General features: G+C 42.7%; 1 protein-coding gene across 1 annotated transcript in view; it reads right to left on the bottom strand.

Annotated features, from left to right (window-relative positions):
* Nucleotides 1-9247: 9247 nt before the first annotated feature.
* PAPPA (pappalysin 1) overlaps nt 9248-25855 on the bottom strand; it is a 320719-nt gene continuing 304111 nt past the window's right edge. Inside the window, exon 22 of the mRNA XM_073600688.1 lies at nt 9248-17169. Within this exon, the coding sequence (XP_073456789.1) occupies nt 17014-17169 (156 nt within the window). The 3' untranslated portion in view covers nt 9248-17013. The remainder of the gene's footprint in view (nt 17170-25855) is intronic.

Here is a 25855-nt window from a genome sequence, read left to right as displayed (position 1 = left end):
CCCCTTGGTGGGACAATTCTGCAGAATGGTCTTGGCCTCTTCCTGGACATCATCTACTCTCTTACCTGGTGTCTGCCTTGACTTCTGCCTGGACTCTGACTACTCTCTTGTTTGCTGCCTGCCACAACCTGTGCCTGGACTCTGACTACTTTCTTACTTGCTGCTTGCCTCAACCGCAGCTTCGACTTTGACCTTCTGTTATCTCACATCCTGTCTCCACAGCATATCTATCCTGCGTCTACAACCCCATGGCAGGGCAACCCTGGCAGATGGTCTCTGCCTATGCCTGGACTCTAACTACTCTCTTACCTGGTGTCTGCCTTGACTTCTACCTGGACTCTGACTACTCTTTTGTCTGCTGCCTCCCTCAACCTCTGCCTGAAATCTGACTATTCTCTTGCCTGCTGTCTGCTTCAACCTCTGCGGAAGTTACACTTACAAGCAGTGTTCCGACTTACACACAAATTCCACTTACGAACAAACCTACAGTCCTTATTGTGTTCATAACTCGGGGACTGCCTGTATATAAGTGGGAAGGAACCAGGAATGACAAAATATAAGTGGATTGAACTTCAGCTCCAAGGTAGACGTTTTCCTGCTTGAGTTACCACAATTACAGGTCCAGTAATTGTGGCCATCACATATTATATTGCTATCAGCTGTGATGTTTTCTTCCACTCCAAATTTCCCATATAACTGTTTACTTTGAGTCCTTTGAGACTTTTGCCCTCGCCTCTTTCTGCTGAAACTTTCTGCTGAAAGTTACATAGTCTGCAGACAAGAGTGAGTATTGATATACAGAACCCATACATGAGGACTGAGTGCTACATAACCACCTTCCATGCCAGTCACTGAGTTCACCTAATCTGTATCACAGCGTAAAACAAATACTGGGCTCTGGGAAACCTACAACACCATGGCGTCCATTTGTTATTCTCTATGAGAAGTGTTTCCAGATGTTAGGACTTCAATGGGCTTCTCCTTGTATTCCATGTGGCCCTTATTTTCCTCTCATTGCGACGTCGGTTCTTGAAAGAGTTAAAAGGTAGCGGCTCTATTTTTTCCCACACTGCCTAATGTATCTGTCTTGCTATGACCAGCCTATCCATAATCTGATGTCCAGGGCCTGCCACAAGCTCACGGACCTTCTTTTATTGTTAAACTTGAGCTCTGGCCTTCTCTTCAGTCTTGCCTGGACTGAAATAGCTTCCTCTGATTTCTTTGCACCCTGTGAGCTTCTCACAATGTGCATTAGAAGCTGCAGCAATTCAGATGGAGCCCGCCTCATTTCCTGCCTGGAGGTCATCCAGTTTGAGCTGGAAATACTCACTGACTCTCTAATAGAGTTTGAGGTGGGTGTATTCACTGACTCATCAATAGAGTTTGGGCTGGTGTATTCACTAGGTCTCCAGCAGAATTGGAGGTGGTTGTACTCACTGGTTCTCCAGCAGAGTTTGAGGTGGGTCCACGCACTGACTCTTCAACAGAATTTGAGCTGGGTGTATGCACTAGCTTTCCAAAAGAGTTTTGGGTGGATGTATTTACTAACTCTTCAAAGTGGAAGTAAACCCTCCTATTGTTTTCAGCCAAGGAAGCTGCCATCTTGGACTCTGCTTGATCTTCATCTGCCATGATGCTGCACACGTGATCAGTTATGACACCAGACATTTGATGGTTTGATAGTTTGGTTAAGTTATTGTGACAGTTATATTCCCGGCACGTGCCGGAGATGTAACTGTTTTTTGGAAATGTTAAATCGATGGGTTTACTTCCGCTTTAACTGAGTTTGAACTGGGTGTACTCAATGGCTCTTCAACAGAGTTTGAGATGGGTTTACTAGTGCCGCGTAAACACGGTCGGACTTTGCAACAGGATAACTTCCGTCGGCATTTCCGATGGAAAAATTTAGAACAAGTTCTATATCTAAGTCCGTCGGAAATTCTGACAGAAAAAGTTTGATGGGGCATACACACGGTCAGAATATCCAACCAAAAGCTCCCATCGGACTTTTTCTGTCGGAAATTCCGACCGTGTGTACGGGGCATTACTGACTCTTCAACAGAGTGTTAGGTGGGTGTACTCATTGACTTTCCAACAGAATTTGAGGTGGGTTCTCCAACACATGGGCTCTCTAACAGAGTTTGATCTGAATTTAATCTCTGGCTCCCCAATGAAGGTTTGAACTGGGTGTACTCACTGGCTTGTCAACAGAGTTTGAGCTGGGTGTACTCCTGGCTTGTCAACTGAGTTTGAGGTGGGTGTACTCACTGGCTTGTCAACTGAGTTTGAGGTGGGTGTACTCATTGATTCTCTAACAGAGCTTGAGATGGGTGTACTCACTGGCTCTCCAAGAGTGTTTTAGGTGGGTGCACTAACTGGCTGCCAAAGTTTGAACTGGGTGACCTCAATGGCTCTCCAACAGAGTTTCAGCTGGGTGTACTTACTGTTCAACTGAATTTGAGCTGGGTGTACTTACTGACTCTACAACTGAATTTGAGCTGGTTGTACTCACTGGCTCTCCAACAGAGTTTGAGGTGGGTGTACTCATTGACTTTCCAAGAGTGTTTGAACTGGGTATACTCAATGGTTCTCCAACAGAATTTGAGGTGGGTGTACTCACTGATTCTCTAACAGAGCTTGAGATGGGTGTTCTCACTGGCTCTCCAAGAGTGTTTAAGGTGGGTGCACTAACTGACTGCCAAAGTTTGAACTGGGTGTGCTCAATGGCTCTCCAATAGAGTTTCAGCTGGGTGTACTTACTGACTCTTCAACTGAATTTGAGCTCGGTATACTCACTAGCTCTCCAACAGAGTTTGAGGTGGGTGTACTCATTGACTTTCCAAAAGTGTTTGAACTGGGTATACTCAATGGTTCTCCAACAGAATTCGAGGTGGGTGTACTCACTGATTCTCCAACAGAGTTTGGGGTGGGTGTACTCACTGGCTCTCTAAAGCTGGATACACACTGTACAGTCTTCTTTAGATTTTTTCCTTTAGATTTACCAAAACCATAAAATATGAGGTCACACTCAAACACTTTCAATTTTGTATGCAGTCAGGCCGGTCCTTCCACTACATAGTTGAAGGTAAATCTAAAGGAAATCGTACAACAAAAGTTGTATAGTGTGTATCCAGCTTAACAGAGTTTGATCTGGATTTAGTCTCTGGCTCCCCAACAGAGTTTGAGGCGGGTGTACTTACTGATTCTCTAACAGAGTTTGAGATGGGTGTACTCACTGGCTCTCCAAGAGTGTTTTAGGTGGGTGCACTAACTGGCTGTCAAAGTTTGAAGGGGGTGTACTCACTGGCTTGTCAACAGAAGGGTGGGTGTATTTACTGACTGTAAAACTGAGTTTGAACTGGGTGTACTTAATGGCTCTCCAGCAGTATTTCAGGTGGGTGTACTCACCGGTACTCCAACAGGGTTTGAGATGGACATACTCACTGGTTTTCTAACAGAGTTTGATCTGGATTTAGTCTCTGGCTAAGGTGGGTGTACTCATTGACTTTCCAAGACTGTTTCAGGTGGGTGCACCAAATGGTTCTCAAAGTTTGAGGTGGGTGTAACTCACTGGCTTGTCAACAGAGCTTGAGATGGGGGTACTCACTGGCTCTTCAACTGAATTTGAGCTGGGTGTACTCACTGGCTCTCCAACAGAGTTTTTGAGGTGGATGTACTCACTGGCTCTCCGACTGAGTTTGGGGTGGGTGTACTCTTTGACTCTCTAAAAGTTTGAGGTGGGTGTACACTCAGTATGGGAAGATAACACATACAGTATGTATATCCTTCCCAGTATGAGGAGAGTGGAAGGTCAGAGACATACACTGCAAAGCAAACTGGTAAATGAGGACAGTAACAACACAGAGTTGATAAAGACAACTCAAGACAACTCAAGCTGGTGGCTTATCATCCAACCCTGTGTAATACTGCCGCTAGACACCTTACTTTCTGGACTAGGGGCTGATGTGAAGTTCTACAAAGTCTTCAAAAAAAGATTTATTGGCCTTCCATTACTTATTGCCCACCTTTTGACCCTCAGACATTCACTGACCCCTAGCCATTTTATTGACCACTTGGATATGTTATTTGACATTTTATTGACCACTGGGGGTCAATACTGACCACTTTGGGGAACCCTGATCGTAATGCATTAAAATGTTACTACTGGGTGTACTCAATGGCTCTCCAACAGAGTATGAGGTGGGTGTATTTACTGACTCTTCAACTGAGTTTGAGGTGGGTGTACTCACTAGCTCTCCAAAAGAGTTTAAGTTGGGTGTGCGCATTGACTTTCCAAGAGTGTTTGAACTGGGTGTACTCAATGGCTCTCCAACAGAATTTGAGGTGGGTGTACTCACTGGTTCTCCAACAGAGTTTGTGATGGAGACACTCACTGGCTCACTAACAGTTTGATCTGAATTTATTCTCTGGCTCCCCAACAGAGTTTGAGCTGGGTGTACTCGCTGGCTTGTCAACAGAGTTTGAGGTGTGTGTACTGATTGATACTCTAACAGAGTTTAAGATGAGTGTACTCACTGGCTTACCAACAAAGTTTAACGTGGGTGTACTCACTGGAGTTTGGGGTGGGTGTACAGTATTTACTGACTTTTCAACTGAGTTTGAACTGGGTGTACTCAATGGCTCCCCAACAGAATTTGAGGTGGGTGTACTCACTGGTCCTCCAACAGACTTTGAAATGGGGGTACTCACTGGCTCTTTAACATTTTCTGATTTGGATTTAGTCTCTGGCTCCCCAACAGAGTTTGAGCTGGGTGTATTTGCTGAATCTTTAACTGAATTAAATCTGGGTGTACTTACTGGTTTTCCAACAGAGTTTGGGGTGTATGTACTCACTGGCTCTTCAACGGGGTTTGAGGTGGGTGTACTCATTGACTTTCCAAGAGTGTTTCAAGTGGGTGCACTAAATGGCTCTCAAAATAAAGTTTGAGGTGGGTGTACCCACTGGCTTGTCAACAGCGTTTGAGGTGGGAATACTGGCTCGCCAACTGAGTTTGAAATGGGTGTACTCACTGGCTTACCTACAAAGTTTGATATGGCTAGCTGTCCAGCTGGATTTGAGGTGGGGGAGTACACTCGGTATGGGAAGTGAACACAAACGGATACCCTTCCCAGTAAGAGAAGATTAGAAGGTCAGAGACAAACATTGCAAATGGCTCTCCAAGAATATATTAGGTGGGTCCACTAAGTAGCTTTCAAAGTTTGAAGTGGGTGTACTTACTGGCTTGTCAACAGAGCTTGAGGTGGGTGTACTCACTAATTCTCCAATTGAGTTTGGGGTGGGTGTACTCACTGGCTCTCCAACAGACTTTGAGGTCAATGTACTCACTGATTCTCCAACTGAGTTTGATGCAGAGGAGGAGGAAACGCGATAGAAGCCATTGCCCCTAGGAGCGTTGCCCGCTGCAACCTAGATGAGGTAAGTGCGGAGATGGATGACCAACCGACTGCTGGGGGAGGGGGGTGCTGCCGGCCGACCGGGAGGGTGGGTTGTTTGACGCCCCCCCAAAAAAATCCCCCACCAACCACCACCAGTCTGAACCCTGATGTTTAAGGTGGACTCTGGTGGGGTTTTATGATGTAAGGGGGGTCATTTATTTAAAAAAAAAAAAAATTTTCGGCCTACAAATATTTATAAAATTGTAATAAATATGGCCCCAGAAGACCCCCTGAGCTATAGTATGAGTTATTTATAATTTCTTCTGGCTGAAGTTCTTCTTAAAACATTACCTACCTTACACAAGACAATGTAAGCTCCTTACTCAATGCAAACTATGTCATCCCCCTCACATGAAGTATTTGATATATAATATATTATCTATATATCTATATCTATATATCTATATATACCCTGTTTCCCTGAAAATAAGACCGAGCGTGATTGTCAGTGATGGCTGCAATATAAGCCCTACCCCCCCAAATAAGCCCTACCCTGTTTCCCCGAAAATAAGCCCTACCCTGAAAAAAAGACCTACAAGGACTTTAACTAGGGCTTATTTGGGGGATGGGGCTTATATTGCAGCCATCACCAACAATCATGCTAGGTCTTATTTTCGGGGAAACAGGGTATATATATATATATATATATATATATATATATATATATATATATATATATATATATATATAAATAATAAAAATATATATACTATATGAATACATTATAATAATACATTATTTATATATATATATATATATAAAATATATATACTATATAAATATATTATAATAATACATTATATATATATATATATATATATATATATATATATATATATATATATATATATACATACATTTAATATATATAAAAATATTTTAAAAAATTATAATATATACAAAAATAAAAATATAATATATAAAATATAAGTAAAAATATCCTCTAAAATGATAGATATAGCATTAACAAAGATAACTTTATTTATATTACTTTTGGTGGTAGTGTCCCTTTTAGAACAAATCAGCATTGCATGTAAATACTGTAATGACCTGAATCAAACATATATATAACGCTGCACTGTATTTGAACAGACACTTAATGAGAAAGCAGCTGTTATGTGATTGTCTTAAAGTTGAACCTGTGGCCAGGCTACGGACATTCAAATATTTGCATATTTTTGAACAAGCAGCAAATGTGCTTTAAAAACAAGCCCTCACTGACCTCTGTAGCTGCAGGCACTGTGGAGCAAATCATCCTCTCAAAGCCAACAGCAGAAGAACTTGGTTCAATACGTTAACTCAGCAGCTCAGCTCCCCCGTCCCAGAGCTCCTGTTCTCTGTGTTTAGATTAGAAGGCCGCTGAGTTGCTTGAGCTGAGCTGCTGAGTCACTACTGGAAGGGGGAGGGGAGAAGGAGTCATTGCTGGGAGGAGGAGCTGAGCATTGTTGGAAGGAGGAGCCGAAGGAGCTGAGCTGGGAGCTGCCTTGGGTGCATGATGTGAGTACCTCAAGAGGCTAAGGGCAGCAAGAGCCTAGGCAAGAAATCTGAAAGCGAGGAGCAGCTTACTTAAAAAAAAAAAAAGTATTTGCAAGAAAAATCAAAAGAAGAAAAAAAATTATAAAAATTAAAAAAAAAATTTAGAAAAAGGAAAAAAAAAAGATGTAAGGGGCAAATGTGTGAAAGGAGAGCAGAAGTAGTAATTAACTGTAAAGTGGGTGAAGGTCCACTTTAACTTCAGAGCTTCTGCTGCGAATTTTTGATAATGAATTGCTCCACAGTGCCCGCAGCTACAGAGGTCAGTGAGTTTTAGTCTTAAAGCTTATTTCTTCCTTCCTTAAGAGTCTTTAAATACTTGAATGTCCATAGCCTGGCCACAGAAACACTTTAAATTGTTCACCTGCCAACGGATCCTTGACAGGTGATCAAAAAAGAACAGAACCCATAACCTTCTTCAAAAGAGAAAAAAAAACAAAAACTTTGCACTGCCAAAACAAGAGGTCATCAAAATACTTCAAAAAAATATTCAATACAAAGTCACAATATAATATATATATATATTACCAAATAATGTACGCAAAAATGTGATTTTTTTTTTCAAACATTAGAAACATGACCAATATATATGAGTAACAAATTAAAAAAAAAAAAGTGAAATAATGACAAATAATGGTTAAAACTGTATTGAGGAAAAAAAGTAAAATAACTTAAAAATAACATTGTGTAGATATAAATTAAATGTATGACATTCTTAATAAATAAGCTCTACTATTTACATCTTTATATATTGCTTGGAGGTTTTTAAATTAGACTTTTTTTTTTTTTTTTTTTCTTAAAACAAAAAAAAAAAAAAAAATTGACTCTACATATGACAATACAGAGCAGCACAAACATGAGGTGAGGAAGAGAGGAAGTAGAGAAATTAACAATAAAATTACAGTAGGTATGGTAATGTGTTTTGTAAGAAAAGTCAACATTTTCAGTTGTTCTTGATTGAAAAAAAAAAAAATATTAAAAAGTAGCAGGTTTCATATTACAAATAAAAATTCCATTACAATACATAAATAAGGAAGAGCAATTTCATATTATAAGTACATTTCTTTTTTTTTTTTTTTTTTTTTTCAGGAGATCACAGTTTTGTATATGCAGATGTAGCTTGTAAAATATACAGAGAAGCAAACAACAGTGCACCTGGCGACATACAAACACATGTTCACGCACACGCGCACATATATATTTATAGATACTTTATTTTTATTTTTTTAACACAGGCGGGTCATTTATTATTATTATTATTTTTTTTTTATAATCCAGTAAATATCAGTTTCCCATTACCTGCTGGTGTAAATTAGAGTTGAGCACACAGACCTGGTTTGGAAATTTACTGGACTTTCTTTTCTTTTGTTAGAGGCTTTTTTTTTTTTTTTTTAATACAACATACCAGTTTTAAAGCCCAAGTTTTTTTTTGTTTTTTTTGGGTGCGATACTTACCTTCTTGTGGTGCTGTCTCCCTTTTGTGGTGTTTTTGTTTGCCACAAGATTAATTCAGTTTTAGGTTGAATGACACCCAAGTTCATTCAACCTAAAGAGACTATCAAATGTATGCTTATCCAAAACTTAAAAAAAAAATAAAAGAAAAAGATTAAGGATAATAAAATGTATCTCTGGCCAATTTTTTTTTTTGTTTGTTTTTGGCTAGGATGGAAAAACACTAAGGACAACAAAGTGTATCTCTAGCCAATTATTTTATTTATTTATTTTAAATTTGGGATTATTGGATTATTATTTTTTTAGTTTTGGAGTGGATGGAAGAATACAGGACGAGAAAGTGTATCTCTAGCCAATTTATTATTTATTTTATATTTTTTTTTAAATGTGGATTAAGAAGGTTCATTCCTCTATGTGACCTTATTCATCCCTCTGGTGACCATTGTCACAGAGAAAAAAAAAAAAAAAAAGGAAGGGTAATCCAAAATTTAGAGATGTCCCCAAAACATGAGGTAGGGGGAACTCTTCCAATAGGGACACCTGTTCCAGGGAGGACTGTCTACAAGAGAAACTCCCCTCATTTTGGGAGGCTTCCTCTAACTGTTGCATCTCTGGGACTGAAAATGAAGGAAAATGTAGCAGCTTCTTGCAATCTCAACAGCAACCAAACAGGTAGAGGAACGTAGGAGGATAGGAGGAGAGAGCAGAGGGAGCAGAGAGATGGCCTCCTCAGTCTGCTGCTGCTCCTTCACCATCTGGTCCAGTGGTTCCCAACCTCAATCCTCAAGTACCCCCCCCCCCCCCCCCCCCAGCAGATCACATTTTGGGAATAACCCTTACATAAAATACCAAGTCATTGACATTGGATTTAAAGTACCTTTTTTCTTTCGAGCCCGCGGTATGGTGTGCAAAAACAAAGCACCAAATTGAACTAAAAAAAAGTGCTTTTAACACACACAAAAAAAAGTGCACCAGGGTGTGTTTTTTGGTCTCCTCCCGAAAGAGGAAAGACCCCTCCTTAGCCCCCTGAGAAGCAAGACTCTTGATAGAGGAAAGGCATACTCGGGTCCACCTAGCCAAAATGCCTCTTCATCATCAGCCGAACCTGACCAATGTTTACTGGGTGGGGGTTTCCCCTGAAGAAAGACCCCCCAAGGAAGGGGAGGAAGGAACCTGTGTAAGATGAGGGAAATCCTGAAAAAAATTACCTATTGGAGGTACCTGAGGACTGAGGTTGGGTACCACTCATCTAGTCAAAAAGCTGAGGGTGTAGAGATGTCATCACTGTAAAGGCCTTTAATCAGGACGGGGCTTTGCATGACAAGCAAGCAATTTGCATTTACAAAATTAGGTAAACAATGCTCTTCTCTCTATACGTTCTTCTTGGTATATATTCCTCTTCTCAAACACGTTCTTCTCTCTATACATGATTCTCGTTAAATATTCCTTTTCTCCAGATTTGTTCTTCTCTCTGTCCTAACCATTCTCAACCAGGATTTTGTGGAACCATAGGGTTCCCCCAGGGGTGGTTAAGGGTTCCTTGAGCTGTGGCTAAATGACCCCCCATCTGATTGTGCTTGCATAGTTCCAGCTCCAATGGGTGGCTAAGGGTAAGGGTTCCTTGACTGACCTAACCGACCCTCCCATCTGATGGTGCCTGTATAGTTACAACGCCAATGGGTGGCTAAGGGTTCCTTGACTCACCTAACTAGTACAAAATATAACTGGGTACTAACATTTATGAGTAAAGCTGATCCAGGGAATATCCGATTGCCTTATGGGGGATAAGGAAGGAATTTATTCCCCTGCTGGAGCGAATTGGATCATGCTTTGCTGGAGTTCTTCGCCTTCCCCTGGATAAATTGTGGGTATAGAATTGTGTATATGGGATTGTATGATTTTTTTTGGTTGGACTGGATGGACTTTTTCAACCTTACTAACTATGTAACTATGTAACTCACCTTCCATCTGTTGGTACCTGCATAGTTCCAACTCCAATGGGTGGCTAAGGGTTCCTTGACTGACCTGACTGACCTCCCATCTGATGATGCCTGCATAGTTCCAAGTCTAAATGGTGGCTATGGGTTACTTGAGCTGTGACCAAACGACCTCCCATCTGATGGTGTCTGCATAGTTCCAGATCCAACACCACTTGCCAGAGACTGCAAAGGCATTCTGGCCACCCCTGTAAACAGAACAATTCTTTACACTTACCACCACCAATGTAAGGGGTGTTTAACCAATGACCCCCCATAGACTAATCTTTCCAGGGGTTCCCCAAGACCTGACAATTATTTCAAGGGTTCCTCTGGGGTAAAAAGGCTGAGAAAGCCTGTTCTAGCCATTCTCTTCCATGACAAATTTGAATAAGCCCCTCAGAAGCCAATGCTTTCTGGCAGCTCTATATACATTATTCTGACCTCCTATCTGATGATGCCTGCATAGTTCAAAATCCAACAGGTAGCTAAGGGATTCTAGACTGACCTAACTGACTTCCCATTTGATGATGCCTGCATAGTACAAATTCCAAAGGGTGGCTAAGAGTTCCTTGAGCTGTGACCAAACTAACCTCCCATCTGATGGTGCCTGCATAGTTCCAAATCTATTGGGTGACTAAGGGTTCCTTGAGCTGTGACCAAACTAACCTCCCATCTGATGGTGCCTGCATAGTTCCAAATCCAACGGGTGGCTGAGTGATTCTTGACTGACCTAACTAAAATCCCATCTGATGATACCTGCATAGTTCCAAGTCCAAAGGGTAGCTAACGGATCCTTGAGCTGTGACCAAACTGACCTCCCATCTGATGATGCCTGCATAGTTCCAAGTCCAAAGGGTGGCTAAGGGTTCCTTGAGCTGTGACCAAACAACCTCCCATCTGATGGTGCCTGCATAGTTTCAGATCCAGCACCACTTTGTAGAGACTGCAAAGGCGTCATTCTGGCCACCCCTGTAAGCGGGGCAATTTTTCACACTTACCACCACCAATGTAAGGGGCGTTTCACCAATGACCCTCCATAGAACTCCATAGATAATCTTACCAGTGATTCTCCGAGACCTGAAAAATATTTCAAGGGTTCCTCTGGGGTAAAAAGGTTAAGAAAGCATTTTCTATCCATTCTCTACCATGAATAGGCCCCTCAGAAGCCAATGCCTTTCGCCAGCTCTATATAAACATTCGTCCAGGAAAACAATCCGGTCTGTGTGCTCACCCTTATAATTCCACTCATGGTTTGTTGAGTGATACCACTCGTTTGGTTCGTAAAAAAAAAAAGAAAACAACCACATCGAACGTCTATAAGTGTGTGATCAACATAGATAAAACATAGTCTATGAGAGCAGTAGTTGGTTTCGTGTCTTTTGGCATTCATTAGAATTAAGCCAAATATCATGTTTGCATTATTGTCTATTAGCAGCTTCCTGCTACGGTGAGATCGGGCCGTGGTAAGGATTCGGTGCAGTAACTAGAGCTCAGTGAAATACTGTTTGCAATCGATTTGTTGTTTTAAATAGTTTTCTTCTTTTTTTTTTTTGTAATATAGAAAGCACAAACACACGTTAATATTCCGTCACTGAAAACTAAAGCCCGATCGAACTTTCATATTTAAATCAGCTAAACAATCCAGGGTTCCTCAAAAGAAATGATGTGCAAAGCCCTACAGTTGACTTTCTTTAGAAAGCAGCCACATCCTGAGTAGAAAAGCTTGTCCCCTGTCAGCATGCTATAAAGAAGGACTGTTGCTCTTGGTGTATTAGCAGTGGTCTCTCTGCAGAGATCCACCATGCCCTCGTGTTGAGTCAGAGTTACAGCTCTCCAAACACTGGGAAGTACGAGCTTTGTTGATTTGAGAGCTCTAGCTCTAAGCATGGTTGTGTCTGACCTCTACAGAAAGACCACTGCTTTCACACAGCAAGCTCTGACTCTGCAGGGGGCGTGTCTGACCTTTGCAGAGAAACCACTGCTTCCAGACAGCAAGCTGTGCTGATTGGTGAGCTCTAGCTCTGAGCGGGGGGCGTATCTGACCGCTGCAGAGAAACGATTGCTTCCAGATAGCAGACGTTGTTGATTGGTGAACTCTAGCTCTGAGCAGGGGGGCATATCTGACCCCTGCAGAGAAACCACTGTTTCCAGACAGCAAGTTTTGCTGATTGGAGAGCTCTAGCTCTGAGCAGAGGGTGTGATTGACCTTTGCAGAAAAGCTACTGCTTCCGGACAGCAGGCTTTGCTGATTGGTGAGCTCTAGCTCTGAGCGGGGGGCGTATCTGACCGCTGCAGAGAAACGATTGCTTCCAGATAGCAGACTTTGTTGATTGGTGAACTCTAGCTCTGAGCAGGGGGGCATATCTGACCTCTTCAGAGAAACCACTGCTTCCAGACAGCAAGCTTCGTAGATTGGAGAGCTCTAGCGCTAAGCATGGGTGTGTCTAACCTCTGCAGAAAGACCACTGCTTCCACACAGCAAGCTCTAACTCCACAGGGGACATGCCTGACCTTTGGAGAGAAACCACTGCTTCCAGATAGGAAGCTTTGTTGATTGGTGAGCTCTACCTCTGAGCAGGGGGCGTGTCTGACCTTTGTAGAGAAACCACTGCTTCCAGACAGAAAGCTTTGCTAATTGGTGAGCTCTAGCTCTGAGCAGGGGGTGTGTCTGACCTTTGCAGAGAAACCACTGCTTCCAGACAGAAAGCTCTGCTGATTGGTGAGCTTTAGCTCTCAGCAGGGAGCGTGTCTGACCTTTGCAGAGAATCCACTGCTTCCAGACAGAAAGCTTTGCTGATTGGTGAGCTCTAGCTCTGAGCAGGGAGCGTGTCTGACCTTTGCGGATAAGCTACTTCTTCCACACAACAGGCTTTGTTGATTGGTGAGCTCTAGCCCTGAGCATAGGCATGTCTGACCTCTGGAGAGATACCACTGCTTTCACACAGCAAGCTTTGTTGATTGTTTAGCTCTAGCCCTGGGCAGGGGGGTGTGTTTGACCTTTGTAGAGAGACCACTCCTTCCACACCAAGAGCAATGGTCCTCCTCGGCAGTATGCTCTACTCAGTCTGCGGCTGCTTTCTAAAGAAAACCAAGTGTAGGACCTTGCACACCTTCTGTTTGATGGACCTGGCATGTATTTCATGGATTTAAACTGACATTTGAGTTGGGCTTCAATCTCACACATTGGGAATGCACAAGAATAATAAACATGCTGTAAGCCAACTCCACTTGGGCAGTGTGGATGTAGCTCTCTGCCTACAACTAAGTACATCATGTCCCTTTAAAAACATACAATTATTTTTTAATATATATTTTGGACAGTTTCATAAAATGTCACTCATCTCAATCTCAACAAAGTTTTTTTGAGCTTTTTTTGATTTTTTTTTTTTTAACACAGGAAAAAGAACTAAAACAAACTGACAATTTTCAAGCCAGTGAAAGTGAAAACCAGAAGGGAGGTAGCTGGAACCTGCTTTGAAAACACCCCCAGGGAATGCCCTTAAAGCCTAACTCCAGGCCAAAGTTTTCTTAGTTTTGGACAGAGTAGGGTAGGTCCTACAGAATGGTACCCCATTAGAGGGACTCCCCTTGATTTCCTGTCATCCTGACAGAAAGTGATGGGTAATCTCTCCAGGAAGTGATGGGAAATCTCTCCAGGAAGTGGAGGTTCTGGTTAGAACCTCATCTTCTTGTGTCGGGGACAACCGTTTTTTCCCTATTTCCTGCCCTTCTATCAAAGGCTTCCACAGGGACAGGAAGTGAATCTCAAGGACAACAATAAATGCTTAGAGCGGAACTCCAGCTTTTTGCCCACCCCCCCACCTCCTACGCACCCCAGAGTCTTTTTAATCAAATATTAAACAAAACGTTTTTTAAAAAATAAATAAAATATTCTATCTTCATCAGGGGTCTCCAAATCCAAACATTGATGGGGACTCTCATGTAAAAGGGTCTCTGAAGTAAGGAGGGCTTTGAGGGGGCTCTGATGTAAGGGGGTCTGATGGGGACCCTAATGTAAGTGGAACTCTGAAGTAAGGGGGGCTTTGATAGGGACTATGATGTAAGAGGGTCTCATGGGGACTCTGATGTAAGGGGGGGTCTCTGAAGTAAGAGGGGGGCTTTGATGGGGACTATGATGTAAGGGGATCTTATGGGGATGCTGATGTAAGGGGGTCTCTGAAGTAAGTGGGGGGGGGTTTGATGGGGACTATGATGTAAGATGATCTTATGGGGATTCTGATGCAAGGAGATCTCTGAAGTAAGGGGGGTTTTGAGGGGGACTATGATGTAAAAGGATCTAATGGGGATTCTGATGTAAGGGGGTCTCTGAAGTAAGGGGGGGCTTTGATGGGGACTATGATGTAAGAGGATCTGATGGGGATTCTGATGTAAGGGGGGTTTTGAGGGGACTCTGATGTAAAGGGGTCTGATGGGGACTTTGATGTAAGGGGATCATCTGATGAAGAGGTGAATCTGATGTGGCTCTCTCTGATGGGTACACTGATATAAGGGTGGACTTTGATGAGGAACCTGATGTGATTAGGGACTTTGATGGGCTCAAGTTTATTTGGAATTTCTTTGCTTTTTTTTTATTCAAGTTTTTCTTAGTTGTTCTAAATCATATCATGCTAATTCCAAAAAACTCCAAATAAAACATATTCATTCTTTTAATTTCAATATTTATAAAATATTTTTTTTTTTCGACCCGCAAATATCTGTAAAATATGCAATGTAGCCCTCAAATTGAAAAGTTTGGAGACCCCTGTTTTAGCTGGCCTGATTAAATTCCCAGGACTTCCTCTTCCTCCTCCAGTGCTGTGGGGGCCAGACATTTTTGACCACCTTGACCTTCCTGGAGCACTGTGAGCCCAACCTGTGTCATGACGCACCCTCTGAGGGGGAGGGGGTATGTAAATACCAGGCTGGGCTCGTAGGAAATGAGCAGAATGACATGAGGGAGAGGAAGTAGGAAGCCAGGGATGGTGGTGGACCATAAAGAGTCTAAGAAGATCTTCATTTTTTTTTTTTTTAAATGGGGGTGGGCAGGGGGTGAGAACCTAAGAAAGGTTCCACTTTATGTCAAATATATTTTCCCCAAGTCTATCCATAACCGGAAAATTAAACTTTTTGGCTGGAGTTGGGTTTAATCCTTTAGGGATTGAGGAGGTAAAAAAAAAAGCTGCCATCTTACACAAGACCTTGCATCGGGACAATTCACTATCGGTTATATCACAAGATCTCTGCACATTGGACACCGGCGTACACACTGAAGTGCCCGAGGGGTGGCCTTATCGAACACTTTTTTTTTTTTTTATTCCCTCAGCAGCAATAGAGGAATGGAGGGTCTCGTTTGGAAAACCAAAAAGCATGATGTTGCATATGTACCCCAATCGACACTGCTCAGTAGTATATACAGTAAGTATTGCTAGGCAAGACTGGCCCTGTAGTAATATGAAAATGCCGCTCGAGCTACTACACAACCAAGTACATACTACTGCACAAAAAAGTATTCTCCTTTCAGCCTTACCCTTCGTTGGTTTATTCCGGAGTTCTGAGCCTCCACCATACATGCTATGTATTTTTATGCCAGTGTCTACAAGCAAAATGTCACCCAGGTGAACTCTACAAAAATAGCATGGAAAGTATGAAGGGAAATAAAAAAAAAAAGAGCAGTGTTTTTCCATTCATGTGCAGGACATTTTCTGACATGGGTGGAAACACGTAGCCCGATGCTGAAACGTAACGTTGTCGGATGTTACAGCTCGGTAAGGAGCAGCTGCTAGGAGAATAGTCAACGCAGTCTACTCTGCTCTGCCCTCTTCTCTAACCTTGTGTGTCATTTCATCTCTCCAGGGTCCAGGCTAGGCTTGAGGTACAAACCCATACCGAGAGGTTCTATGTTGGTCCCTTTCATTTGTTTCTAAGGGGGCGAAGCCTGAAGGTGTACCAGGCAGGCTTGAAGATAAGATTTAAGGCAGACTGGTTGTTTGGGTTGATTTCCGCTTGACCTGACACAGTTAGGAAAAAAAAAATAAAAATAGCTGTATGGGATATAGCAGCAAGAATAGCAGCAACAGTTATGCTCAAACAACTAGTGTTGGGTTTTGGTGGCATTTGGAGAAATCTTAAAACATCTGTTATGAGGCGGTTAGATCTCGTTCTAACGGGCCGTCAAACAGGAAAAGTGCACAGCTTGAGGTTTTGATGGATAAAGGAACACTAGAGCCTGCAAGGACTGCAAATCTATACATCGTCATTCTCAATCCCTCAGCCAGCCCTCCTTCCACTATGAATTCTTACACGTTTCCATTCTAACTATTGGTAATAGAAAAGGAGATCTAAAAGAAGTCCTGTCTAGCTGGCTGAGAAATGTATTTATGGCTTTGTTTATCTTTTGTCATCTTCTGGCCATACCACAGCTCAACGCATACTTGATTTTATGGTTTTGTTCCTTATGGCGTTCAAATCATTATGAATGATTCCCAGTTCTCTATTGACGAAAATGGGCAGACTTGTTCGTATTTCAACAGTTCCTGGTGGAGAAACGCAATCCAGTTCAATAGCAACTGTAAAGACAACGGGAGGAATGTGTTTATGTTGTCCAGTCTGCCTTTGGTTGTGATCGTTCCAGACGTGCTGAGCCAAACCTTTGGACATTTGGATCGTTCCCCTTTGTATTCTCCTTTGCCTTCGGATCCCTGCATGCACACTTGTCCTCTACATCACACCCTGCTGGGAACGGGATCACCTATAGAACACAAGAGAAGATTCAGGATAAGGAAAGATTGATGGCACCACTATCAACTGGTCCCTACATGTCACAGTGTTAGATGTAATCCTGGACTCTGAACTCTCCTTTCGGTCTAGTCTGTTCTTGGACCTCATGCCTTACCCTTTGCTGGTTCTCATCCTACTTATCCCACTGCACCTTCAGCGTCACTTACAATTTTACTTCCTCCTCTCCTCTTCCTTTCTCCCCCAAGGTTCTGTTTTTGGACCTCTCCTATTCTCCATCTACATCTCCTCCCTGGGTCAGTTGATAGCCTTCCATGGCTTTCAACCGATGACACCCAAATCTACCTCTCTACCCCACAACTCACTCCATCTGTTTACTAACGGACATATTGTATAAGCCTAGATGTCACACCACTTCCTCAAACTCAATCTATCAAAATCCAAGCTCATAATATTTCCTCCCCCACATGCCCCTTCCTCTGACTTCTTCACCAAGATTGATGGCGCAACTATAATCCTGTCCCCGCATGCCAAGGCGCTAGGTGTAATCCTGGACTCTGAACTATCCTTTTGGCCCCACATCCAATCACTGTCCAAAGCTTGTCGCCTCAACCTGCGCAACATCTCCAAAATATGACCCTTCCTAACCAATGACACCACAACGTTTCTAAACCACTTCCTGGTCATCTCTCGTCTCCATTACTGCAACTCCCTCCTCATTGGATTACCTTTATATAGGCTACCCACCTTTCAGTCCATCATGAATGCTGCTGCAAGACCCATCCACCTCACCAACTATTCAGTGTTTGCCACCCCTCTCTGCCAATCGCTCCACTGGCTTACACCCACCCAACAAAATAAATTTAAAAAATACCAGCCATGCACAGCTTGGCCCCCAGCTACATCACTAAACTAGTCTCAAAATCCCAACCAAACCATTCTCTTCATTCCTCCCAAGATCACCTGCTCTCTAGCTCCCTTGTCACCTCCTCCCATGCTCGCCTCCAGGACTTCTCCAGAGTCTCTCCCATTCTATGGAACTCCTTACCCCAATCTGTCCGACTATCTCCTATTCTGTCCACCCTTCCTAAAAAAACCCTTTCTCTTTAGAGTAGCCTACTTCGCCTCCACCTACAAACTGTACTTTTATCTTCACCATCAGCCCATCCTCCACAGTTATTACCTTTTGTATCACATGACCCTCCCTTTTAGATTGTAAGCTCTAACGAACAGGGTCCTCCGATTCCTCCCGCATTGAATTGTATTGTAACTGTTCTGTCTGCCCACATGTTGTAAAGTGGTGTGCAAACTGTTGGTGCTATATAAATCCTGTATAAGAATTCTAATAATAATAAAGTCAATGTAGAGGAATAAGCCTTCCAATGACCAAAGTGCCAAATATGGCAGTGGACGAGGGAGGATGGAAACAATCGTATCTTCCCATTTTGGGAGAAGTTCTGCTTTAGGAATGACACAACCTACAGTTAAGAAATACAGGGCTGTCTTCTCTGCACCCCAGCTGACGAGTGGAGAGTGTAAGAGCGTCAGCAGACCGATGAGGTCATCTCTCTGCTCTGAACTCTGCTTTGTCCTCCTATCACCGTGTTCCTTGTTAGTACATTTGCATGCAGCACACAGTGGCGGCTCGTCCATACGCGGCGCATGGGATCCGTGCCCCCTATCCATGCGTCCAGCCCCCTAATCTACATGTAGGGCGCCGGACGCATGGATTCCTTCTTTTAGAAGCTCGTGATTAGAGTCTGAGGCTCTAAGAGGCTTCAAAAAAGGGTGGGCTCGGGGCGCTATTGTCATCCTGATTCTCCTCCCGGCCAATCAGGAAGACCCATCACCCGATTGACCGAGAGGAGAAGCGATCCTATTGGCCTGCCGAGGAGGAGGAGGGAGGAGACACATGGGAAGCCGCCGTAAAGCAATAGGAGGAGGAAACGCAGGGTAAAGCCACCACCCTCCGCCCGGAGGAAGCGCTACTCGAGACCTAGATGGGGTAAGTGTGAGGGCCGTCCAGCCAACCGACCCGGGGGGGGGGTGTGTGTGTGTGTTTGCCTGTGGCCCGACATGCCACCTCACCGACCGTAGGAGCTCAATAGATTTCTGGCAGATCAATAGCAGGGGTGAGCTTGGGTTCGGCTGAACCCGGAAGGCAACTGGGTCAATCAGCTGTGGGAGAGGGAGATTCAACACCTTTAAGCTGCATGTACACAGATGGGCTGTCAACATCAATTAGGGGTGTCACTAACATCCCTGACCCTTTATGCAGTGTCATCTGCTGACAAGAAGCATTCTGATTGGAGGAGAGAGAGCAGAAAGATAGAGAGATGAGCTCATCACTGTGCTACATCTCCTTTCACTGTCCAGTCGCATGGTTGGGGGGTGCGTCCGGGATTCTGGCCATCAAACTGAAGACATCTAGAGGCAGAAAAAAAGTACTGCAGGGGAAACTTCTGAATCGAAGCTGAAAGTTGCATCAATAGCTGGTTTACTAGCTTTATCTTTTTTTTTACTATTCATTGTTTTCTTGTTATTTTTAGGGACGTCACTAACATCCCTGCTTCTTTATGCAATGTCATGTGCTGAACCCGAAAGGGGACTGGGTCAATGAGCCTGTGGGAGAGGGAGATTCAACACCTTTAAGCTGAATGTACACAGATGGGCCGTCAACATCAATTAGGGATGTCACTAACATCCCTGACCCTTTATGCAGTGTCATCTGCTGACAAGAAGCATTCCGATTGGAGGAGAGAGCAGAAACATAGAGAGATGAGCTCTACTGAGCTCTACTGTGCTGCATCTCCTTTCACTGTCCAGTCACAATTTGGGGGTGCGTCCGGGATTCTGGCCAGAAAACTGAGGACATCTAGAGGCAGAAAAAAGTACTGCAGGGGAAATTTCTGAATTGAAGCTGAAAGTTGCATCAATAGCTGGTTTAATAGTTTTATCCTTTTTTTGACTATTCATTGTTATCTTTGTCTGGAATTCTGCTTTGAATAATTGAAAAAAAAAAATCAGTAAGAGTGAACTTGTCTGTCTATTGTGCTCATTTCATCTAGCTCCTCACGTCACCACAAGTAACGCCCTTACATGTTACGCCCGCATCATGTGGCTTCATCAAAAGTCAAAGTTGGAACACAAGTGGTGTGGAGATATCACTGCAACCATTGGCAGCATTCCATTGTGCAGCACTGGGATTGTGGTCACACACACACAAGGATAAGAAGATTGAGTTTATATGAACTTCGATTATTCCTTTTCCACATTATTTACATGGTGTGTCAATGTTTGGACTTTTACAGCACTGGGATTAAGGTCACACTGTCATAGATCATATATATTTCACTATATATAATATACACTGACTGGCCACTTTATTAGTTACACCTTTCTAGTCCCGGGTTGGACCCCCTTTTGCCTTCATTCTTGGTGGCATAGATACAACAAGGTGTTGGAAACGTTCCTCAGAGATTTTGGTCCATAGTGACATGATAGCATCATGCAGTTGCTTAAGGTTTGTCGGCTGCTCATCCATGATGCCAATTCTCTCTTTCCACCACATCCTAAAGGTGCTCTATTGGTTTGAGATCTTGATAGTGTGGAGGACACTGGAGTACAGTGACCTCAATGTCCAGTGGTGAGATGATCGGAGCTTTGTGACATGGTGCATTATCCTGCTGGAAGGAGCCATCAGTAGATGGGGACACTGTAGTCATACAGGGATGGACATGAGATCTGGTGAGTGTGGATGCCATTGGCCATTGGAGTCATGAGATCTGGTGAGTGTGGAGGCCATTGGAGTACAGTGACCTCATTGTCCAGTGGTGAGATGATTGGAGCTTTGTGACATGGCGCATTATCCTGCTGGAAGGAGCCATCAGAAGATGGGGACACTGTAGTTATAATGGGATGGACATGGTCAGCAACAATACTCAGGTAGGCCGTGGTGATTAAACCATTCTCAATTGGTACTAAGGGGCCCAAAGTGTGCCAAGAAAATACCCCCCCACCATTACACCACCACCACCAGCCTGAACCGGTGATACAAGGCAGGATGGATCCATGCTTTCATGTTGTTTACACCAAATTCTGACCAAAATCTGAATGTTGTAGCTGAAATCCAGACACATCAGACCAGGTAACGTTTTCCCAATCTTGTATTGTCCAATTGTGGTGAGCCTGTGCGAATTGTAGCCTCGGTTTTCTGTTCTTAGCTGACAGGAATGGCACCCGGTGTGGTCTTCTGCTGCTGTAGCCCATCTGCTTCAAGGTTGGATGTGTTGTACATTCAGAGATGGTATTCTGCATACTTTGGATGTAACGAGTGGTTATTTGAGTTACTGTTGCCTTTCTATCATCTGGAACCAGTCTGCCCATTCTCCTCTGACCTCTGACATCAACAAGGCCTTTTCCTCCACACAACTGCCGCTCACTGGATATTTTCTCTTTCCCCCCCACCATTCTCTGTAAACCCGAGAGATTGTTTTGAATGAAAATCCCAGTAGATCAGCAGTTTTTGAAATACTCAGACCAGCCCGTCTGGCACCAAGAACCATTCCATGTTCAAAATCCCCTTTCTTCCACATTCTGATGCTCGGTTTGGACTTCAGCAAGTTGTCTTCACGAAATCTAGATACCTAAATGCACTGAGTTGCTGCCATGGGATTGGCTGATTAGCAATTTGTGTTACCAAGCAACTGAACAGGTCTACCTAATAAAGTGGCTGATGAGTGTATATAGTTATTTTGATTGTCTTTGATTTACTATATTGTTATTTTGATTGCTGGTATTTTTGTTTCATTTTCATAATTGTGTTTATTTTTTTGGGTGATTGCGGCACTACACTATCTGTATATAAACAGTATAAATGTATCTGTGTGTAGTCTCAAACCTTATCTTCCCCAAGGTTCAAGCACGATGGGCTCTCGACAAAAACTATACAGCAATCACTGTAGCAAAGTATCATTTCTTCAGTGTTGTCACGTGAAAAGATAGAATAAAAGATTTACAAAAATGTGAGGGGTGTACTGACTTTTGTGAGATACTGTAGGAGGACACAAAGGCCTTTTTCATTTGCAGAAAACATTTGTAAGCATATCTAATAAGGTCTACATGTCTCTGCCATAATCTCCAACATGTTTCCCGGTAACTATCTGTAGAGCACTGTGTGGTCTCGAGGAATGAGGATCCCTGGAACTCAACAACGTATTCTGTTTCATATTTGTCATTGTCTGTAAGGAATCCCTTTGCAAGAGCGATCCAAGAAATACACCCCTACATAATAAAAAACATGCACTGATGGTAGTAAACAGCCCTATCTGGTCCAAGAGTGGAAGGACCACGCTTTAATCTTCTCTTCTCCCAATCAAACCGGCAACTTGGGAGATGGGAGGACGTTTCGAGGTGCTGGTGCCTTCAAAGCTTGCCAGCACTCGCTACATTCATTAACGGAGACAGATGTGTACAATTATGAAGATTTTTTGGTCTATTATAATTGGGTGATTAAAGCCTAACTCCAGATTTGCTACGACGTTAAATAGCACCCAAAATAAAATCAAGTCAGATGAGTGCTGCTCGGCTTTTCACAGGAAGCCTGGTGTCATAATGAATGAATGAAGGTTTCCTCTGATTGGGAAGTCACCTGACCGCCACTCCACCTCAGCCAAGCAGAGGAAACCTTGTAATATTTCATAAAATTTCAAGGCATATACACTCACCGGCCGCTTTATTCAGTACACCTGTTGAATTGCTCGGTAACACAAATTGCTAACCAGCCAATCACATGCCAGCAACTCAATGCATTCAGGCATTTAGACGTGGTGAAGATGATTTGCTGAAGTTCAAACCGAGCATCAGAATGGGGAAGAAATGGGATATAAGTGGCTTTGAATGTGGCATGGTTGTTGGTGCCAGACGGGCCGGTCTGAGTATTTCTGGGATTTTCACACACAACCATCTCTCAGGTTTGGGAAAAAGAGAAAATATCCAGTGAGCGGCAGTTGTGTGCAGAAAAATGCCTTGTTGATGTCAGAGGTCAGAGGAGAATGGGCAGACTGGTTCCAGATGATAGAAAGGCAATAGTAACTCAAATAACCACTTGTTACATCCAAGGTATGCAGAATACCATCTCTGACTGCACAACACATCCAACCTTAAAGCAGATGGGCTACACCAGCAGAAGACCACCCGGGTGCCACGCCTGTCAGCTAAGATCAGGACACTGAGGCTACAATTCGCACAGGATCACCAAAATTGGACAATACAAGACTGGAAAAATGTTGCCTCGTCTAATGAGTCTCATTTTTAGCTGCGACATTCCGGTAGGGTTAGAATTTGGCGCATGGATCCATCTTGCCTTGTATCACCGGTCCAGGCTGGTGGTGGTGGTGTAATGGTGGGGGGGTATTTTCCTGGCACACTTTGGGCCCCTTAGTACCCATTGAGCATGGTTTAATCACCACGGCCTACCTGAGAATTGTTGCTGACCATGTCCATCCCTTTATGACTACAGTGTCCCCATCTTCTGATGGCTCCTTCCAGCAGGATAATGCTCCATGTCACAAAGCTCCGATCATCTCACCACTGGACAATGAGGTCACTGTCCTCCAATGGCCTCCACACTCACCACATCTCATGTCCATCCCTTTATGACTACAGTGTCCCCATCTTCTGATGGCTCCTTCCAGCAGGATAATGCTCCATGTCACAAAGCTCCGATCATCTCACCACTGGACAATGAGGTCACTGTCCTCCAATGGCCTCCACACTCACCACATCTCATCCAATAGAACACCTTTGGGATGTGGTGGAAAGGAAGATTGGCATCATGGATGTGCAGCCGACGAATCTATGGAGCAAAATCTCTGAGGAACATTTCTAACACCTTGTTGTATCTATTCCACCAAGAATGGAGGCAAAATGGGGTCCAAACCGGGACTAGCAAGGAGGACCTAATTAAGTGGTCGGTGAGTGTGTTTGTAATGGATATTGTTTGTATGGGTCAGCTTGGCCCCCCGCCAACAAAAAAAAAAATTTAAGTCTGAACAAAGCTGGAGTTAGGCTTTAAAGCTGAAGTTTTAAAAATGAATACAAGGCTTCCTCTGATTGGCAGTCATCCAACCACCTCTCTACCTCAACCAATCAGAGGAAGCCTTGTATTAATTCATTCAAATTAGAAGGCTTCCTATGAATGGACTGACTCTATTTTTTTTCCCGGAAATGGGACGGGAAGTCCCCATACTGCCGCCGGAACACAGAGCTGTATACTGTACGTAGCTTAGGCTAAATGCAGCTTATATAGCGCTGACAGCAGGCGGTAGACATGTGCAATTCGTTTCATTCCCGAATTTGTTTTTTAAAAAATTTCGACAAATTCGTTAATCCGGAGAAAGCAGAATTAACGAAAATCCCGAAAATTTTCGTAAATTCGAAGATTCAAAAATTTGGAAAATCTTAATTTCAAAAATTCGAAAATTTGTAAATTCTTAAATTACAAAATTCGTAAATTCTTAAATTCAAAAATTAAAAAATTAAAAAATTCCTAAATTCGAAAATCCGAAAATCCGAAATAATAACTAACTAATAATAACTATTACTAAACCATTAAATTATATATTATTATTCAAAAATCCGAAAATTTAAAAATGTGAAAATCCGAAAATAAAAAAATAAAAAAAAATCCAAAAATTCAAAATGATAACTAACTAATAATAACTAACTATTAAATTAAAGGTATTGGAATTTTCTTATAACGACTGCCGAATCTAAACGAATAGAACGTAACAAATTAATAATAATAATTAATAATAATAAATAACAATAATAATAAAAACCTTTTATTTTTATTATTTATTATTATTATTATTATTATTAATTCGTTACGTTCCATTTGTTTAGATTCGGGATTCGTTTTTTTTGGGGATAATTCGTAACTTCGGATAAATTCGTATTCGTTACGTTCACCAACAGCCAAATTTTAAGGGAAATTCCAATACCTATAATTTGATAGTTAGTTATTGTTAGTTAGTTATCATTTCGAATTTTTGGATTTTTTTTTTTTTTTCGGATTTTCAAATTTTCGCATTTTCGGATTGTCGAATTTACACATTTTCGAATTTATAAATTGCAATCATAATGAATGACGTGAAAAAAAACCCAAAAAAACATATGGCCGCAAAAAAAAAAAAAAATTGAAACAAAAACTAAAAATAATGAATTTTTCGGCAGTGCACATGTCTAGCAGGCGTGTGTATATATATATATATATATATATATATATATATTAGTAAAGGAAATAGTTGGTTTTGGTCAGCTTGGCCCGAACAAACTATTTAAAGTCATAGCAAATCTAAGTTTAATCCGCAATCTAAACAATGAAAGGTCCGGTGGCAAGAACAATTAGGCTGGGGAAGAAAAGGAAGGGCCAGATGATGCTGGATACAGAACCAGGACAAGGGGAGGGGCAGAAGGGGTAGGCTGCCCTGGGCGCAACGTATATTGTAGGGATGGTGGCACCTGCAGGTTCCTTCTACTATAAGGCTGACAAGAGTAGTGACAGCGGCATCACTACTACTGTCAGCTCAGCGCTGGAAGCAGCAAGGAGAGGAGGAGAGAGTCGGGAGGAGGTGTGGGCTGTGCTCTCTCTCCTTCTCTCCCTCCTCATAGGTTCGCACATATTGAAGGCACTATTT

Source organism: Aquarana catesbeiana, linkage group LG09, assembly GCF_042186555.1.
Source record: "Aquarana catesbeiana isolate 2022-GZ linkage group LG09, ASM4218655v1, whole genome shotgun sequence".
NCBI classification, from domain to species: Eukaryota; Metazoa; Chordata; class Amphibia; order Anura; family Ranidae; genus Aquarana; species Aquarana catesbeiana.
The sequence above is the reverse complement of the archived record's forward strand: the minus strand, read 5'-3'. Positions and strand labels throughout refer to the sequence as shown.